Genomic DNA, 20,792 nt, shown 5'->3' with positions numbered 1-20,792 from the left:
CATCCTGAAGTGACTTTGGGCCCCATCAGCTACAGCCAGAGGGGCTTCTCTGGCTCTGCTCTGATGCAGAAGTAGGCAGCACATCACTCTTTTCCTCCTCCTCTTTCTTCCCTTTCCTGTCCCTCCCCCACTTCCGCACATGCCAATCCACATGGCAAGCACACTTTGACATAGCAGAATAAATGCAGTAATGCCTTTCATTTCACTCTTAGATACTAAGCACACAAAGAAGGCCTGGCCTCAGATATTTAGATTGTCCCCCAAATACTCCTTTACTGGATATCTCACCAGACCCAGCGCCCATTTTGCAGGCTGTTTGGATCAGGCAGCTCTGTCATGCTCATTTCTCCTTTTCCCAGGAGCAGAGTCCAGTTGCACGAAGGGTTAAATGGCAGCGCAGTGTTCCTCTGCACCTCATTTGCTCCTTCAGAGTAGGACAGAGAGTGATGTCGTTAATCATCCAGGGGTTATGAGAGCAGGGGCTTGTACCCAAATACTGACAAGTGATATATAATTGTGGCTAGTCTTAATTTACTTATCTCTAAAATAAGGTATGTTATCTGGCTGCCTGTCTCTTTACAGACTTCTGGTGAGTGGTATCATAATAGTGTCTGTTGAGCCACTTGAATTTATTGGAAGGAAAGAGCCATATAAATGACAGGTGTGTTTCAATATATATGAATACATATCTCTGTCCCAGGTTGTCTCGCCTCACACCATTTAGCAATGTGGGCATTCGGCCTGGATGAGGAGCCTTGGTTGGGCTAACCCAAGATGTGCTGGTGAGGATGGGATTGTAAGAGGGATGCTCAGTGGAGACTCTAGCATTTGTGCAGTGCTGGTTTTTCAACCAGGTAGTTAGCACAGCAGGATGGCTGAATCCACAGAACAAAGGTGGAAGAGAAGTAGGCAAACCAGCGGTCCGCAAACAGCCAAAAAGCTTTTCAGAGACAAAGGAGCCAACATGTAGATCCGAAGAAATCAGAAAGCAGTCCAGCACATCCTTCCCGCATACCTAAGAAATTGTCGTGAGGCAGGCACGCTCACACAGGTGTTAATTAACTAAATGACACAAGACAATAGACAACCCAAGTTATTCCTTCTCCCCCAGTTTGTTAGCCCAGCACACTGGGCCTTTTGAATTTGTAGCATTGTGTACCAGATGCCATAAATGTCACATTTGTGTGTGACTGAGCATAAGGGATTCCAGTGGTGGCTCTGGCCCGGGTGACTGGTGCTGGCCTGAAGCTGAGCCTAGGGCTAAAACATCCTAGTGAGCTTAAGACCACAGCCTGGCCTGAAAATCTCCTCATTATTGCAATTATATTGCTGTCAAACACTCCACAAGCCATTGGAAACAGAGTAGAGAATTTGGGGGTCAAATGTTTTGTTGATTTGGGTTTCTGGGTTTTATTAGTATTTTTGTGGTGTGCTTTTTACTTCAAAGTACACATCATAGGAAAATTTGTAGTAGGAGATTTTCTCTTTTTTAAATAACAGATTTAATAGTAAAATAATGGGGAAATAAGAGTATAGGTAAATCCATTGGCCCTGTTTTTAAAAAATATGAAAATGTTATTACTGTACATTTGTAACAATAAAAAATCTGTATTTGTATGGCATTTTTTATTTTCTAGAGTGCTTGCATTTGCACTACTTGTTTTGATCTTCACAGCAGACCTTGAAGGTAGGCAGGGGGCAGAGGGCATGGGAGCAGGACCCAAAGTGGCAGAGTGGGCAGCACGTGGGTCTTTTGGTTCCTGGCCCTTCACTTTTCTCACCAAACCGTGCTGCTTCCCAAGTGAGGAGTAAAAGCCTGAGGCGTTGATTGAAATTGGGAAGAATGTAACTAGAGATTTCTCATCAAGAAAATTTTCTTCGTTTCTCATCAAGAAAACTTTAAATTGTTAGGTGGGGAGGAGAGGAAAACCATCCCAATAAACTTGTAAAACCGGACATGATAAAGGCAGTGGGTCCGACACAGGAGGAGATGGCATAGTGGAGATGGGGCCTGATCTTCTCTAGAGTAAACCAAGCCTCAAGCAGGAACAAACAAATGGCTTGCAAAGTCTCTCTACCAGCAAGGAGAGTGGGAAGGACCAAGTTACCCTGGATCATGGACACAAGAGGAAAACAGTCTCAGCAATCCCACTGACACTTGGAGATGTCTTATGCCTAGACAAGAGCTAAGATAGAGAACTAAAACGTAAAATGGCATACCCCACTAACATATCGAATAGGTTGATAAAATTCAGGAAAATATGCCGTTGTATAGCAATCCACACACTTGAAGGGAAATGCAAGAAAGGAATTTTAGGAAAATAAAAGGAAGCATCAAAAGGATAATTTGGGGTATTTAGTACAAAATCTGGAACACACATTAAAAATAGACTGATTAGCAAAGAAGAAATATGTGGGATAATTTACGTAGATATCTACTAAGAATATTCTCTTCAAAACAGAGCAGTTGACAGTCCTTCCTGTGCCTGTGAGCAGTCCTGAAAAGGCAGAGAAGCAGTGGGGAATAATCCTCCTCTGACCACCGTCTGAGTCCTGTAGGGTAGAGTGGCTTGGTATGTGGCTGTAGAGGGGAAGTGACAACTGTCCGGGAGTGAGCAATGACAGAGAGAGAGTGAATGCTGGATATGATCAGCCATGTTCCCTAGAATTTAAAAAAGCAGATTTTTTTAAATGCCAAGGAAAGGTGGATTTGGTCCCACAACCAGAGGCTCGGTGCAGTTGGGAAGGGGTGTGTGGGAGAGCTTGAAAAGTTCTGAAAATGAATATTATACAATGAAAGCTAGAGTGCAAAAGAGGCTGAAAACTTGGGGAAATGCCCAGGTTAGTAAAAGAAGCTAGTAAAGCTATGTTCATCATAAAAAAAAGAAATGGATACATCAGTGTTTAGAGCAAATTGTGTAATATATAACAAAAGAGGATGAGAAGGCAGGGCTGGGTAACTTTCATTTGGTTTCTGTTGTCTCCATAAAGAGAATATTGTCTATACTGAAAAGGGCAGGACAAATACCATAAAGAAGGCTATGAACGCCAAGCAGGGGGAGAGAGATAGGCAGAGAACACCTTCTAAACATATTTAGATCCTTCACCTCCCATATTTTTCTGTAGATAATTTCCTATGAACTTCTGGATAATCTTTGCTCTGTCAAAAAGACAGAAATGGACACATGTTGACCAAATTTTCAAAATTGGGAAAGGGTTTCTGATTTCTGAAACTCTAGAACAGTAGGTTTGATGGCTTACCCTCAAAAGACCTTGAATATATAATTAAACAAATAGTCAATGAGCACTTAAGGAGGAAACGGTTTTGGCTGACCAGAAACTCAGAGTAAAGCAGGCAGCATAGTAAAGCGAAAAGAGGATGGATGGAAGTTCTGGATCTGAATCCTCGCTCCACTATTTGCAGGCTGTGAGAGCTTAGGGAAACCACATCATCTCTGAATCTTTGTTTCCTCATTTTCAAGTAAAATGGGAAAAACATTAGCTCCTTTATAATTTTGTTGTCAGAATTAAGAGAGATAACAAGTGAAAACGTCAAGTCTGGTGTACAACAGATATTCAATAAATGTTTTTTTAAAAAACAAAGACTTAATAGCAGGATATGACTGCTAAAAAGCACATGCATTCTTAGGTAGCACTAGCAGAGGTATAGTGTTCTGTATGAGGGAGGGGAGAATTCCTCTGGACTCTGTGCTGCCTGGGCTACTTCCATTAAGCTGAAGTATACAACTGGATAAAAGGCAGGTGGTCTCACTGTCATGTCCACTGCAGAATAGATAGGACAGGAGGGCTCTGGGAACTTGTCTCCTAGGGACTGGATGCAGGAGTTGGGGATATTTAAAAGTAACAATCTGGAAGAAATATGATGGCTCTTCTTAAATATTTAAATGAGAGGCTGAGATTTGGGAGGGGAGTTGATCTGTGCCAGGAGGCCCTGGAGAACAGAACTACCATCAGTAGGTGGAAGTGACAGGGAGATGGAGTGGTTAAACGTTCTAAAAATCAATGTTGCCCGCCAACAAAATAGGCTGCTTCAATTATATTGCACGGGGCTGTGCAATTATATGACAGCCCTCTTTAGAAAGGCCACCATAAAAGTCAGTGCAAAGGAGAAAGATCACTGTGGCCTGACTCACTCTTTGGCTGTGTAAATGGATATGGATGGATGTCCCTGTCACAGGAAGAGTGGGTGCCACCTGGAAGACCACGTGTGTGTAGAAGGAAAGCTAAGCTTGCTGTGGGACAGAGGTTGGGCTTGACCTGTGAAGTTCCTTAGAGTTCTAAACATGGGTGGTTCTGGGGCAGGGATGGGCTTTGAAACCAGACAGATCTAAGTTAGAATCTGGACCTGCCGTCTATTATCTGCGTAGGCAATCTTGGGCAAGCTATTTAACCTATCTAAACCCCAGTTATCTATATGATAAGGTACTTGTGGAGATTAAATGAGGTAATTCATGTAACATGCTCAGCATGGGTACTAGTACTTAAATAATGCTAGCTATTGTTACTAGTATAATTTTTAGTGTTACATCAAATTGGGTAGGCTTGCAGTAGGCTCTATAATAAAAAGCCATGACTTTTGACAGAGTGTTCTAGAGAGATTTAAGGGCTGAGCAGAGATGGGTACCAGAGGCTGAAGAGGGACAATCGGGAGTGCCCACAGCAGGTTCAGTCTATAGCCTCGGGTGCAGAGAGATGTGCAGGAGACTGTCACAAGAGGACTGAAAGAGGCAATCCAAGTAAAGCCAGTAGGTTAGGTGAGTGCCTTTCGAGAAGCAGCCGGAGAGTGGGATTGTCAGAGGGGCCATTAGCTCTGCCCAGCAGTGCGCTGCATCTGGGCCACCTGCACACATGCGGCCTTGAGCCCGTGGTGTTTCAGGGGCGTTGCTCATCGTCAGAGACGAGATACAACCCAGGTGGTGAGGAGGCTGGGAGCCAGATTCAAATAAAGTCCCTAGAAAAAAAAGATTGCTTCAAGTATCACTGATAATAACTGCAATCTTTCCAAAAAGTCCTCTTATTGGTGTCTGATAACTGTATTGTAAAACTAAACCGACATATTTTGAAATGTGATTTCTGCCATTTTCTGAAAAAGTTGCACCAAGGAAGAAATGAGGTGAATGGCCACAGATAGAAGCCGGGCAACTAGCACACTTCACTTTTTAACACATTAGTTTGATGGGTCTTCCTTATATACAAGCACAATCCAAAGTCCCTCTCTGCAACTTTTTTTGTAACTCTTATAGTCACAAATAATGAAACTTCAAATATACATTTAGAAAACAGGGAGAGAACAATAAATAAGATCAAAGATACATTTGAAAAGAGATTCAAATATATATTTGGGGGGGAGGAGAATTACAGTAAACAAGGTAAATATACATCTGTAGAAAGATTCAGACAGACATTTGAAAATAAGAGGAGTCCTAGTATTAGGTTAGAAGAACAAAGGGAAGTTTGACATTGAAAGAGTAAAATATTAAGGATACATTTTAGTTAAAAGCTGTTAGTAGCATTTTTTTTTTTTACCTTTGGAACAAATGTATTGATGTTGGGGAGGGGGGTAGTATGAGCTAATTTTCCCTCTGATTATTAATAGAGAGATTTTGAACTCCTTGAGGGTGGGTGCTAACTCTTCCCTGCACTGTTCCACAGTCCAGTGCCTTCCTGAGCACAGCTCAGTACTTATTTTTGAAGCAATAAAAGCACTACAAATAGAAGTGCAGTGTTCTTGTAAGCTTCAGTTTGAGAAGCAAAGATGTTTGAATGAAAACAAAACAAAAACTTGCAGCCTCCATTGCCTGCAGTAGACTCTACCCTGTTAGGAGGGCAGCGGCTACATTTTGCTCAACGCGTACCCCCAGCACAGCGCCTGGCACATGATGAGGCCTCAATAAATGTCCACTTTGGAAAGAGTAAATCGGACTATGTGATGGCAAGTTTTTCAGGGCAGCTAGTAGTTATAATATCTGGTGTTGATAAAATGGAGGAATTCGAGTCACTGGGCCTGGAGCAGGATGGCAGTAGGAGACAGGTTAGGACACCAATCTCCATTTTTATGTGGTGTGTTTTCCATGTCTTAGTCACTTCCAGGTTTCCTTTTTTTCTCACATGTTTCATGGACAGGACTGTCCCTGTCCACAATCTCCTTTTACAGCTGGGCACCTGAGGCTCAGAGTGATACATGCCTGGCCCCACCAGGAGCTGGAGGTTGGAGGCCAGGAGGAGAGAATAGCTAAGGCCCCTTTCAAGGCTAAATGTCAGTGCTCTGAGATCTCTTAGGCGATTTCTGTGCCTTCCCAGGGCCAAGTAACTGGAAAACAGAGAGGCAGACATTTGGCACCAGGTAGACCGGGTTTTCTGATGTTTGACTAAATTTTTCAGTTCCCATCTGGATGATTCGTGTTCTGGAGATGTACGTTGAGTTTATCCAGCTTAAACGAAGCGGAGAGTTTTGTGATGATATGCTAATGCTCTTAGGCAACCTAAAACGTCAGGCCAAAGAGAAAAATCATCTTCTTTTGAATCGTGTATTTGGCTGTCAGTATGGACCCGCGGTCACTGAACATAGGCCAAGATTCTGTCTCTTGCTTTGGCTGTGGAATCAGAGTAGGGTCAGTCATGAGCAGCCGTTTGTCAAAGCTCATTGAGGTTCTGAAAACCTTGCCCATCTCTGCTCTGCCTTACAGAGCTCATGGCACATGAGAAAGAGAAGGATCTGCCCTGGAGACCTGGGTCAAGATTTCTGGGATCCAGCTTAAAACTTAAGATAAGTAGAACTTGAGTCATGGTATAAAGTTCCTACAGGGCAGTTTTCTAATGAGATTTTTCAGTTCTAACAAAGATGCTGTTTAGCCTCTCCTTGAGTTCCAGATCTTATTTAAGAGAGGAGAGAGAGCAAGAGAGTAAGAGAATAAGAGAGAGAGAGAGAGAGAGAGAGAGAGAGAGAATATGAGAATGAATAAAATCCAAAGTAAAACCAAAAAGCCAAAGACCCTTAAGTAAAAAAGAACTATGTAGCAAACATCATCATGTTGGAATCTAAACCTGCAGGAAGTTTCTTATTTTGAAAATGAGCTGCTTCATGAATTTGCCTTTTTGTATAAGAGCCCTTGCTATTTCTATCTAAATCCCTCTCCTGATTTTGTAAAGCTTTGCATGTCTACAGCTAGGTCATCTTTTTCTTTCCTTCACTCCCAAATCCAACTTTGCAAGAAAGCTTGGAATGGTGAGCTGGCCACCCCACTCCTCTGGTTTTGGTGTGCCCCTCCCCTCTTTATGGGGGCTCTTCCCCCTGCAAAGACATTCTACCGTGGCGGGGTGGGGTCATCCTGTCTTAAAGGCATCTTGATACTGTGGCTTCTGGGCCTTCCTTTGGAAGATAGTTCTGCCATGAAATGAGTGAAGCAGATTGTCCATCAGCTCTGTTTTTTAATAAAACATGAATAGCACAGTTTATGGCTTCCACTATTCAAACAGCAGTTGAGCCTAAGAGGAATTATTCATCTTAATGGTTCTAACACTCATTTCCAAGCAGCCATGCTGCTTTATCAAGCTTTTGCCTGAATTAGAAAATGACTGGCCTTGGAAAAAGAGGCAGGCTCAGCAGGAGTTGAATAGGGGCTTCTCGGGATAGTGAGCAGCTGGGATGTGCATAGAATTGTGGGCTGGTTCCTGGTCCCTGCAGACAGCCCCTCTGTCACCCTTGGGATAGAGTCTTATAGGGAGCAGGGTTGGAGGCTGGTGTCCATGAGGCACAGTGTGCATTTGCCCAAAGAGAAACGTGCTCCATTTTATCTCAAAGACACACAGGCTCATAGGAGAGCCTTTCCCTTTCCTTCTTCACACTGCTCTAGAAGCATTCTTCCTACAAAATAAACTTAACACATGAGACATCAGTGACCATGATGGGGGAGGGCTGGGGATTGAAAGTATATACTCTGTAATAAGCTGAAATGATAGGCCTGGCACACTTAGCACTATTAGCTCCATTTTAGAGATGAAGAAACTGAGGCTGGGATTTTTTTATAAGGTTGCACTGCTAATAAGTAATAAAGCCCAGACTCATGCCCACATCTTCTGGTTCTAAGTCCCATGTGATATCCATAGCATCCTTTGCCACCCAGGTACACTGAACTAGGGCCCTGCTGGAGGCACTGTCTAGACCCAAAGGGACAGTTGATGCTGGGCCCATGGCACTCCAGGGTAGGACTCAGAGCAAGAGTTCACATGGGGTCAGTCTGAGGCCCTCCAACTCATGCCGTGAGCTGACTGTCTACAGGTAAGGCAGACCCCAAAGCCTTCAAAACACTAAGCACACCCGCCCATGTCTCTCCATCCTCCTTTGGGTCACTAAAATGAACCCATGATTTTTTGAGCTGGCCTGACTATAAGATCAACGCCACATTTAACATACCAAGGCCTGTAGAACCACCCTCTAATGACAAACTAAACATTTTGTTTAAGGAGCTGCAACTTCTCAGCTGTTCCCTGGGTGCTAAGTCAGAAGCATGTGAAGATTCTTCCCTTTGTTATTCAAATTGTTGATGGCGTTCAAGGAGATGTTACTATCTTTTTACTCTTCCATCGCTACAAATGTCTTTGCCCAGATAAGAGTGATTTCAGCAAAAGGGTTTAATTAAATATTGCCTGATGCCAGATTACCACTCAGAAGGCAGCGGTGGGTTACATTAAAGGATGAACTTTACTCCCACAGCTGACAGCTGATTAATGTGTTAATTAGAAACCCTGTCCCCCTCCCCCAGTGACTCTAGTCTTAAGCCCAGCAGAATGTATATATTGTGCCCATGTGGGTAACCTCATGGCATACTTTGGCTTTGACTTTGGACGTTTATATAAAAATAAAGGCTCAGTTGCCAACATGAATAGCTTTCTTTCTTTCCAGGGGAAATACAAGATGGAAAGAGTTATAAGAACCAGAAGTCCTGCCTTTCGGTTTTCTTATATCAAGAGCAAGTGATATTTTTGCTGAGGCAGTGTCTTTGGAGCAGTTTAGCGGTGTAGGTTGCCACACATTTATTTCACAGGAAAGGAGTGAATCCATCAGGCCACTGAGCTTATAAGTACTACCCTGGCAGTCAGCCACCAAAATATAAATACTCTAAATGGACTAAAGGAAATGTTCATTTTGTTGTTTAGAATTGGACACATCCCAGGAAGGTAAATTTAATCTTGTTGAGGACTGCTGTTATAGGGTTGAATGGAATACACATTTGTTTATCTCCTTTGTGATCTTTTTGTCTTCCTGGTGATACATTATGTATTTGTGATTCGAAGCATTTCAGCTGTCTTGCTCAATGGCATTGCATTTGCCGATTGTTTGGTCCCCAGATTGGCGTCGTTAAACAGCTTCAGCCTCTGTCCAATCTGGGACCTGTTAGGGAGAGAAGTAAAACTAAAGAGGCCAGATTCCAACAGAAACAAAGCTGGGGTGAAATTAGGGGGAAATCATTCCAGAACCCAGTGAGTTAAGCTCTACACTTCTTAATCTTTATCTTTTAAAAAGTCTTAAGGAACTTTGGTACTTCTTGGCATACAGAGGAAAAATAATGCATCAAAAAGTAAAAAAAGAAATTAAATAAAATTTAAAGCTGTCATTGGAAAAAGAAGGGAAGAATACCTCACAACACCACAATTCAGAAAACCACAGTTTATGAGTCATATGCTGTGTGTTTCATGGATATGCAAATGTTATTTTATTAAAGAGAGAGAGAGACAGTATATATTTTCACCTAACTACCACATCTTAAGTAATCAGCTCAGGCTCTTATGATGAAATATTTCATTACTAGAAGTATGTCATTAGTTAGATGTAGAATGAATGATGGTACTGTGTTTTATTGCCTCACATGATATAGCCATTTGTGCCATAAATTCATTGACCTCATCTTAAAATGATGAGTCCTATAAGACAGATTTGATTCATTATTTCTTAAGTGACAATTTTTTCCTCTAATAATTTTTTCCTTCATCAGAAAGATTGCTTTTCTGTATTTGAGATCAGCATTCTGAATTGAAATGTATTAGGGCAAGGAAACACTCACGCGCGTGCACACACACACACACACACACACACACAAATATACTCACACACTTACGTTACCCAAAACAAGATAGTCATGACTGTCACACTACACGCTACTACGTAAACACTTTGAAATGTTGCAGAAAATCAAGAAGCTGACATCAGGCCTTTGCTTTAAACAGGAAAGTTTGATGAGATAGGATTTTGCTTCTAACTTTGATGTCTGTAATCCTTTTTTCGTGGAAATGGATAAAATATAGTTGAAAATTCTCATTTGATAATTAGGATCTATGAGCATTTGTTATTCGTCAATGAATTATTGACAGTATAGGAAATGAATGAAGATAATTTAAGTTATACTTAGATTATTTTTTTTTACTCCATTTGAAAATATTTATTTGGCTTGAGGAAACAGGAATCCTCTGGAGGCAAATAATTCAATCTGGCAATTTAAAAACCAATTAAGGATTTCAGAAAACTCTTCCCCCTTATGGTTAAAAAATAAGATCCAAAGAAAATATGCCAGAAAATTTGGTATATTATTTTAATTAGTTTAATTCATTGATAATATTTTTTAGTCAATGATTAAAGCAGCTGTTTTTGATCCCTCACTTCAAGTTTATAAATTTACACTTTCGCCTTTCTATGGATGCCTCATATTAAAACAGAAACAGGTGGCTTTATTTCATAATGGAACTTAAATGCCACATCTTTATATATTACCTTTATTAAAATGATCAAGTTTTTAAAATAACAACATACCATGTTTTCACTACCAGTTTACTTAACCTTTCTCTAGATGAGAATTTTGAGGGTCTGATGGCCTCTGTGGGCCTCTTCTCAAGAGAGGCAATTCTGCACTTATTTGTAAACTGGGTATCTTAGTTATGACAAAAACTTCCCTTAATTCTGGAATAAAACACAGAAGTATATTAGCATTGAAAAAAAATTTTTTTTTACCACTTTAACAACTGCTACAGTTTTGATAACTAATTGGAAAGAATGCCTCTGTGATCGTCAAAGGTCGCTCAGCAGTGTTCTCACTCTCCTCAGATTTTTGCAAGAAGTATTTTGAAAGGGCAATTTGATGAGACCAAACAAAAAACCCATGTTCCGTCTCACGCCATCAAGTTTATTACCTGGAAAAATATCCGTGAAAAAAAAAAAGCGAGAAGGAAAAGAGAGGGTTTACACATACAGACCCACATCTGCCGGGCGCATGCTCTCCCGCAGTTGCATGCTAGCATGCCACCACTGTTTACAATCAAGGAAAGCTGAGAGTTAAATGAGATGAGTAATCAAATGCCCAGCATATGTTGTTTCTGCATTGTTTATGTGACCAATCATTATTAAAATTTATCATCTTTTAATTATATCAGTTTACGATAGTTACCAAAAAAAAAAAAAAACAAACCAACACACATTAACAACAGAACAACAGACACCCTCTTCAACAAAGCAGGGTTTCATTTACAACAATATTGGAACCAGTGCTTTATTGGGGGAGAGACTTGAATTCAATAAACTCACCATTGCACTGTGTTTCACAATTCCTCTTCTGCTGCTTTATGGCTTGAATGCTAAGAAAATGACCAAAAAGGGAAAAAAAAAGAATAAGAAAAAGAAAAAAGATTGTGTGTGTAAAATTCTGTCAAAAAAAGTAAGGCACTGAAAGAACTATTGAAAATTTTGACATCTGTTTATCTGTTTATAGCTATGGCAAGATTACTCATATTAATTCTTGTTTAAAATGCCATATGAAGGAAAGACATTTGTGCAAACAAGAGTCATATTTGAATTGTAGATCATGTCTTCACCATCTGTGAGAGCTGATGGTGTTGCAAAATTAATGTGTTAATGAAATCACAATAATTTCTCCAAAGTAATGGGTTCTGAAGCTGAGAATGAGTATTTTTTGAACTTTGATGTCTAGTGACTTCCAATTGGGAAAAGCTCTCAGCCTTTAATTAGTTCTGCAGCCCAACTTTAAAATAAATTTGGTGATGTCTTTCTTTTGCCAGTAGTAGATCTGAAAGGGGGAAAAAGCCATAACAACTTTTGGAAAATGTTCTCTGGTGTTTGAAAAGTTGTTAAATAAGACTGCCTGCCAAGAAATGTCACCAAAAATTCTGACTACCGAGAGAGAGTGGGCAAACAGCTCAAAAAATAATTCTAGCTTGCTGCAACATCACAGGTTGGGAATAGCTAAACCTCACACAGACTTCATGATTAATTCCAAGTTTCTTCTTGGAAGCCAGACATAATGATGTTCAGTGCTTTGTGTTATTGGTTAACACAGCACACCCTTTCCAACTGCATTATCGAACACAGTCAATAGCATAAAGTGACTTTGCATGAGGAGAATTTTAAGGGGTTATGTTTCAAGCCCATTGGACTTTCTGGAGAATCCTTCCCTTCAGAACTATTTAGATTTGCATTTACAATGAGCCTCTTTGACAAGTGAAAATATGTGGGCACGTATATTGGACAGGTATATGTATTCCTTTTTCTGAGAACCATCTTTAAGTCCTGCTTAAGGACAACACAATTCCTTTAAAAAAAAAAAAGAAAAGAAAAAAAAATAAGAAGTTTTGATAATTGCTATCCTGAAGAGTTTATATTTATAAGGCAAACCCATCGTTTTACAAACATTTGGGAATTTTACCTTTTAGAAGGAAACACTTCAGCCTGTTTGAAAATTTGTGATAAAGTTTGAAAGAACCTTTATGTGAAACATGAAACACCATCTATCCAGGGAAATTGCTTATCTTACCTGTTGTGGTTTTTTATTGCTGTGTTGTAGGTATGTGACTGGTGTAAGCACATAAGACACACAAAAGAATACCTGGATTTTGGGGACGGGGAAAGAAGGCTTCAGTTCTGCAGTGCAAAATGTCTCAATCAATACAAAATGGACATTTTCTACAAAGAGACACAGGCCAATCTTCCAGCTGGGCTGTGCAGCACATTACACCCTCCCATGGAAAATAAAGCAGAAGGCACCGGGGTGCAGCTGCTCACTCCAGACTCTTGGAATATCCCGCTAACAGATGCTCGGAGGAAGGCCCCCTCCCCGGTGGCTGCAGCTGGCCAAAGCCAGGGCCCTGGCCCGTCGGCGTCCACCACCGTCTCTCCATCTGACACTGCCAACTGCTCTGTCACTAAAATCCCCACGCCAGTGCCCAAGTCCATTCCCATCAGCGAGACTCCAAACATCCCTCCTGTCTCCGTCCAGCCACCTGCAAGCATCGGGCCTCCCCTTGGCGTCCCGCCTCGCAGCCCTCCCATGGTGATGACCAACCGCGGCCCGGTGCCGCTGCCCATCTTCATGGAGCAGCAGATCATGCAGCAGATCCGCCCGCCCTTCATCCGCGGGCCGCCGCACCACGCCTCCAACCCCAACAGCCCCCTGTCCAACCCCATGCTCCCCGGCATTGGGCCCCCTCCCGGCGGCCCCAGGAACCTGGGCCCCACTTCCAGCCCCATGCACCGGCCCATGCTTTCGCCCCACATCCACCCCCCGAGCACCCCCACCATGCCTGGGAACCCGCCGGGCCTGCTGCCTCCGCCGCCACCGGGTGCGCCCTTGCCCAGCCTTCCCTTCCCGCCGGTGAGCATGATGCCAAACGGCCCGATGCCGGTGCCCCAGATGATGAATTTCGGGCTGCCGTCGCTCGCGCCGCTGGTGCCGCCCCCCACCCTGCTCGTGCCATACCCCGTGATCGTGCCCCTGCCCGTGCCCATCCCCATCCCTATTCCTATCCCTCACGTCAACGATTCCAAGCCCCCCAACGGGTTCTCCAGCAATGGGGAGAACTTCATTCCGAGCGCCCCTGGCGACTCCTCGGCGGCGGGAGGCAAGCCAGGCGGACACTCCCTGTCCCCCCGGGACTCCAAGCAGGGCTCGTCCAAGCCCGCGGACTCGCCGCCCGGCTGTTCGGGCCAGGCCCTGAGCCTGGCACCCGCGCCCGCGCCCGCGGAGCACGGCCGGAGCGAGGTGGTGGACCTGACGCGCCGCGCCGGCAGCCCCCCGGGCGCGGGCGGCCCGCTCGGCTTCCCCGGCGTGCTGCAGGGCCCGCAGGACGGCGTCATCGACCTGACCGTGGGCCACCGGGCCCGGCTGCACAACGTGATCCACCGCGCGCTGCACTCGCACGTCAAGGCGGAGCGCGAGCCGGGCGCCGCGGAGCGCAGGACCTGCGGCGGCTGCAGGGACGGCCACTGCAGCCCGCCCGCCGCTGGCGACCCCGGCCCGGGCGCCCCAGCGGGCCCCGAGGCCGCCGCGGCCTGCAACGTCATCGTGAACGGCACGCGCGGCGCCGCCGCCGAGGGCGCCAAGGGCGCGGAGCCGCCGCCGGAGCAGCCGCCGCCGCCGCCCGCGCCCCCGAAGAAGCTGCTGTCGCCCGAGGAGCCCGCGGTGAGCGAGCTGGAGTCGGTCAAGGAGAACAACTGTGCTTCCAACTGCCACCTGGACGGGGAGGCGGCCAAAAAGCTGATAGGTGAGGAGGCCCTGGTGGGGGGCGACAAGTCAGACCCGAACCTTAATAACCCCGCGGACGAGGACCACGCCTACGCTCTGCGGATGCTGCCCAAGACCGGCTGCGTGATCCAGCCTGTGCCAAAACCCGCGGAGAAGGCTGCCATGGCGCCGTGCATCATCTCCTCGCCCATGCTGAGCGCCGGGCCCGAGGACCTGGAGCCGCCGCTCAAAAGGAGGTGCCTCCGAATTAGAAATCAGAATAAGTAAAAGGTTTGTATGTCCACCGGGCGCTCCTCCACACCAGCCAGTGCACCTCTCCTTGCTTCTTACAGGGCAGAGGCGAGAGCTGTATGAGAAATCCTGGTTTTGCCTTACGTGTTTTACGGTACACCTTGTGTGGTCACATACTGTCAACATTTGATCCAACAGCTATGACACTGAGCAGTTGTTTCAGTAGCATCATTCCCATTTTGCGGCTGAGGAAACCAAGCGACAGCGTGTAAGTGCCATGCCCCAGGTCACTTAAGGGTGTCAGTCTTGACCCTGTTGTGAAACACCATCTTCTTAATTACACTTTTATTTTTATTATTAGGCTCATCTCTGTAATTCACCCTTTCGGAGAAGGGAAGGATGTGGGAAGGAAGGAGAGATTACTCGGGACACCTAACTGTTCAGTCATGAGGTTGCAGGACAGTGGTAAAAGGCTCAGTAAACCCATGAGCTGGGCCACCTCCTAGAGCTGGTAGCCTCACTGGCAGAGTGTCCCAACTCACCATAATTTCCTGATAACCATGGGATTCCATTTGTAAAATGAGAATAAATATGAACCTTCTTACATGCATATGCCTAGTAAACCCAGGCCACTAAGCCGCATTTGCCTGGCAAGCTGTTGGAATATCAGCTCACAGCTCCTGTTCATGGTGTCTCTTCCTGCAGTTTGGCCCCAACCAGCATTCCCAGGGTAGGCCTCAAGCACCAGTGGCCACCTTTGCTTTCTCCCCCTTTGGGGGCTCAGCGGCTCAGCAGCTCAGCTGTGGGTGGCTCACCTCTGCAGACAGTGTGAGGCTTTAGTAGGGCAAAGGGCACAGTGTTGCTAAAGTGGTTGACAATGCATATCTCAGACCTTATAGGGAGGATCCTGCTTAATGCCAAGTGAGCCACTGGTAGACAAAATTTCAATGAAGGTAAGAGGAACTAGTAGTATATGTGCCTTGTAGCCAGATGTGCCCTCATTTGCTCCTCTCATCACTCCTGGTGGACTAGGCATCATGCACATCTTAGAAGGGGATAGATGAGGCTTAGAAACCTTCCCCAAATCAGCGCTGGGAAGTGGGGGAACCAGAATTCAACTCAGGCCTATGAGCCCCAGAGTGTGTGCTTTCCCCCATCCGAGTGCGCAGCAAACAGACCAAACTTCTGTTGGGTTTATTAGCAGTTTATGGAGAGAACGAGGAGAGAGATACACACTTACTGTGCACCTGGCTTGTGCACTGCTCTGTTTGGGGGTTGAAGAGAGGCAAAGGTGAACATGATGCTGTGCCTTAATGCACTTTACTGTCTGGTGGGGACACAAACCCTGGGAAGGAGGCCTGGGCTAGGAGAGGCAGACCTCTGAGCATCAATAATTGCTCATATTTGTGTGTACAGTCTCTCTTCTAAGTGTTTTTCAGTAGTGTTTATTTGGATCTGGACCCATAGGACAGTTACTATCTTCCTTTTACTGATGAGGAAACCAAGACAGAGAAATTAAATAACTTGCCCAAGTTAGTCAGCAGAACTAAGATTCAAATCCAGGCTATCTGACTCCCAGAGCTACATTTTCTTTAAACCAGTGTAGGAGAATAGGCTAATTAGTTTCTTTATTACCCTACTTCCTAAAATTCTTTTATCCTCCTCAGTTGTCTTGGAAAGTTCCTAAAAACAAAACGAAACCTAGTTTTAAAAAACTGAGCCTACCTACCAACTTCTCTAAGTCTTCAGACAGTGTTTAAATCTTGTTTTTACAGTAAGAACTGTAAACTGTATTACCAACCCATTATTCTTCAGCGGGAAATGTAAGCATGAAGTGTAACACTTGATGTGGTGTGTCCAGCCTTTTGTCTCCAAGTTGGCCTATTTACATGGGCCCCTACGTTATGGCCAGAGGTTTGCTCAGGAAGCACAGAACCAAAGCAAGACTTGTTGGGAGGTGCAAGAAAGGTTTCTCAGCCACCAAAGTTTGAGGTTCCCTTTTCCACTGATGGCTTTGCCAGTAGGAGCAGAACACTAAAAATGAGTTCACCGTTCCTTCCTGATTTTACATCTACAAGTTCTGCTGTGCTGAAGACAGATGGTCTTAGCCTTCTCACAGTCACCTCAATTGAAAATGCCCCTGATTTCTTCACAAGAGTAATTTAATCTGGTTGACAAAGCTTTGAGTAATGGGAAAGTGTGTGACAAAAAGTGGCGGCCTTCAGAAAGTCAGAAAGCATTGGGAATTGCCATTTTAAACACATTCTAAAGTCACTGATTCAAATGACATTAAAGAGAGGGTGAAAGATTTTACTCCTATCACTGGAGTGAGAAGTGACCCGGGTCAAGAATAGTGATGCTAGCCCGTAAGTAGCATAGGACTGAAAGAACATAAAAACATAAAATATATGATGGCTATTTGGATGATATATGTTTCTGAATAGAGAATCAGGCTGGGGTCTTGTATGTGGACCAGAAGCATTACTAAAAATATTAACCCAGCTTCAGCCAATTTCAGATGATGCAGTGATGAAATTGCCCAATACCTCTTGAGATTGGAGAGTTCATTTTCTGATGAGTCCCCCAAGAAATTACAGCTTTTCTGTAAAGTCAGAAATATTCAGGCTTTGTCAGCCACAGAGGGGTGACAAGGCAAGTGATTTAGGATGGGGGAAGAACCACCACTCTGCCACTAAATAACATTTTCTCCTGCCCTCAGTCGCTCCATGTCACCTCACAGTGCAGTCTCAACCTGCCATAATTTACTCACATCCTCTGGCCCTTCCTGATTTTCCTGCACATGTGATGCTGTTTTTCTTCTATGCCTTTAGAAACACAGACCATTCATATGGTCAGGGGAATTGGAAATGCATCCATTAAATAAAGGACTGCATGGCTTTTGTGCCCTGTTGGTGAGCACTGTTTGGTGATGAGTTAGAGCCAAAGTGGAAAGCATTAAAAACCAAAAGCAAAACTCAGGCTGAGATGTGGTGGGTGAGGTGCAGGTGAGTGATTTCTCCATGTGCTTGTTGGTGATTCATTATATTATTTCACAGAGGAGAGTCTGTCAGTAACTTCAGTCAGTGTTCTTCATTCTTCCCACTGTCTGCCTTTCTCATACTGTCTTACTATTTTAAAAAATCATTTAAAATAGATCCAAAGCAGACAAAAGTATCATAAAATCAGCAACCCAGGCAGGTACAATTGTCTTCAAGGAAGTCATCATATTTGCTAGTTCTTTGCAAATTGTAGGGTTTTTTGTTGTTGTTGTTCCATGTTGAAATTATTCTGTTCCTGGTTACCTAACTTTATGCATTCTTGTTTGTTGACATAATTACAAATGATTTCAATGGACAGATATTGTCCCCAGATGCAGAACTAATTAAGTTTAGCTGAAGATTTTAAAAGGTTGTAAACTCCTTTTAATCTTCAACTTTTAAGACTCCAAATACCATTTCTGCAGCTTCTGTAAACTAGGAAAAAGAAATCGCCCCCAAATAATAAGGAAAACAATATATAAACATTTTCCAAACTATTCTATCCACAAAAATTCCATTTATAAATGGAATACTCCCTCTTTGTCTTTGCCTGGGAACTTGGGGGATAGCTGTTTGTATTTGTACATTTTCTGAATTTCTACAGTTTATACTTGTTTATGGTACATTGGAGAGTTCAGATTAACCATTTGCAAATGTTTGAAGATATTCAAAAGAAAATATTCCCCCTCATCAATTTTCCAGGGAAATGACATATTCTCTTTAAGTAAAATAATCAATGGAAAAAATGTGTGCTAGGAGTAACCCTTTCGCCCTTACTTTTTCCATTCTTAAGGAGCAATAGGTCCATACAACATCCCACCTTTGTGGCTCCCAAATTTCTTATATGTTTCTAAAACCAGACAGAAAATATGAGACTCTTCCCTGGTCTCAATTCCATGATGCCACTCCAAGATCAGCAGGGGAGTTTGACTTTTTATTTTCTCGGGGTGCCTCTGTAGTTTTGGCTTCTTGGAATTTAATTATTATTTTCTGGTCATGGAGCCACAGTCCCAAAAACAACTGTTTCAAGACAAGGGTTCACCTTACTGGGAAAGCCTAAAAGGTGGAGGTGACAAGTAACTTTTACCAATTTAGTTTCTAAGACTGAGAGAGAGTTGGGAAGGAGGTTGAGAAGTAAGTCCATACATTCAAAACCATACTGTGGGTGCCCACTTTTAAAGCAAGGAAAAGAACGAAAACTGAGAATGAGAAGAAGAAATCGGTGTGAATGGAATGTGTTTAGATCCTATGCCAGACTTGAGCTAGCTAATGGTTCAGTACTTGATCATTGGAAATGTTACTTGGTGACAATCCCTAAGTTAAAGGTTAGCCTGTCTATCAGGTTGCAGTTGGTGCCTATAGTTCTAGGTAGAGGTACTTCAAAGCGCCAGCGAGAAGTCACCAGGTCTGCATCATGCACATATGTGAGTGGGTAGGACCTGGGAGAGTGCTTTCTGTGACCATTTCAGACTTGTAAAGTTCTCTGGAATGAATGGTGTCAAGATGGGCCTTAGACATGCCCCATTCAATGCTGCTGGCTCCATGTTAACCCTTACCACTAGGGGTTTGAGGGGAGGATTTTAATGCGCAAACATCTGATTTTTGGATATTATGTCAATCAGATTATGATGGAATATGAAATGACATATGTGACCGAGTATTTATTGCTTTCGGATGTACCCATAACCTTCCAACTTCAGCAGGGCTGGGACTTGGGTTGGGCCAGAGGGCTGCTTAGTGCCAGACTTTCAAGAGGGACTCACTTGGGGTTGTGCTGGTGCAGCACTGGTCCTAGCTCCGGTCTCCAGACCTTCTGATCCATGTGGCAGTTCCCTAATGCTGATCTCCTGGCCCCCTGGACTTGTCCATGGTTGGCTTTCAGCAGCTCCCCCTGGAATTTCATGGGAAGTTTTATGTGCTTATGCACAGAGGCATTTTCATGGGAGGAGAGATCCATAGCTTTTGGTTCAGAAAAAGTATGCTCTATATCTCTGAAGGATTATCTTACATTATTACCCTGAGTTGGAATTTTTCTTATTACTATGAGGAAGCTGAATTACTGTTAGTTTCCCTTAAAACTTAGAATTTATTGTTTGGCAATTTTTGCTGTGGACTTGATATTTCAGAATCACAGTTGCAGCTACATGATGTAGCGCTTGCCTCTCAGTAAGCCATGCTTTAGTGATGCAGTGCAAAGGTTATAGACTTTTCTTCAAGCTACCATATCCTGCAAGTGCCTGTGGTGAAAGAAGAAGAAAAGGGAAGCAAGAAAAGAAACTAGCTAGATATGAATCCCAGCACTTGGACTTTCAAAATTTATACTGTATAGGGAGACACTGTCCTGTGGGAAAACCTTCTGCCCTGCCACTGAGGCCAAGAAAGTAGAATGGCTGGAGTCAGAGAAGTGGACAGGTCAGTGAATACCAGGGCATTGAAGTGGCAGTGTCTGGGAGCACTACCCATCCTCTTAGTGCCCTGGTACCTTTCTTCACCTGGAAAGAGTGTGCTTGGAAAGGGGGGAGCGTTAGACCTGCTAGTAACAAGCAAGCTCCCCGACTGGCTCCCAATGAATCACTCCCTCGCCAGCCCGAGTGGCGGCCTGTGCATCATGGTTCAATCATTGACACCTACCGTCGTGCAGACAAGCACTGCGGACGGCCAGAGACGTCTGAGGACCAAAATACAGGGCAGCGTGGAACACTTACCTCATGTCGTGGAACACTCACCTCCACCCTGCCTTTTCCAGACTTTCCTGTCTAAGAGACCGTGCCAAAGGGACAGGGGTGGCCATTCTATTTTCTTCCACCATGTCCCGCACAGAATTATTTTATAGCCTTCAGTTGCCATTTTAAGTGCATGACACTTTCTATGTGGATGGATGTTAAGGCACATGTAAACTTTTTTCTTAATACCTCAAAAAGCCTAAAAGGAGTTCATTTGGAGAAAGAAATAAATGAACTTAAAAAAATAAATAAACAGT

At 43.9% G+C, this 20,792-nt stretch overlaps 1 protein-coding gene across 2 annotated transcripts in view; it reads left to right on the top strand.

The window, feature by feature from the left end:
- The window catches only part of SOBP (sine oculis binding protein homolog), a 160,149-nt gene that overhangs the window by 124,773 nt on the left and 14,584 nt on the right, over positions 1-20,792 (top strand). For both annotated transcript variants that reach the window (XM_076003081.1, XM_012753122.3), the window contains one exon: positions 12,867-14,813. In XM_076003081.1, coding sequence (XP_075859196.1) covers positions 12,867-14,810 — 1,944 coding nt within the window. In that variant the 3' untranslated portion in view covers positions 14,811-14,813. The remainder of the gene's footprint in view (positions 1-12,866; positions 14,814-20,792) is intronic.

The sequence above is a fragment of the Microcebus murinus genome, chromosome 5 (genome assembly GCF_040939455.1).
Source record: "Microcebus murinus isolate Inina chromosome 5, M.murinus_Inina_mat1.0, whole genome shotgun sequence".
NCBI lineage: Eukaryota > Metazoa > Chordata > Mammalia > Primates > Cheirogaleidae > Microcebus > Microcebus murinus.
The sequence above is the reverse complement of the archived record's forward strand: the minus strand, read 5'-3'. Positions and strand labels throughout refer to the sequence as shown.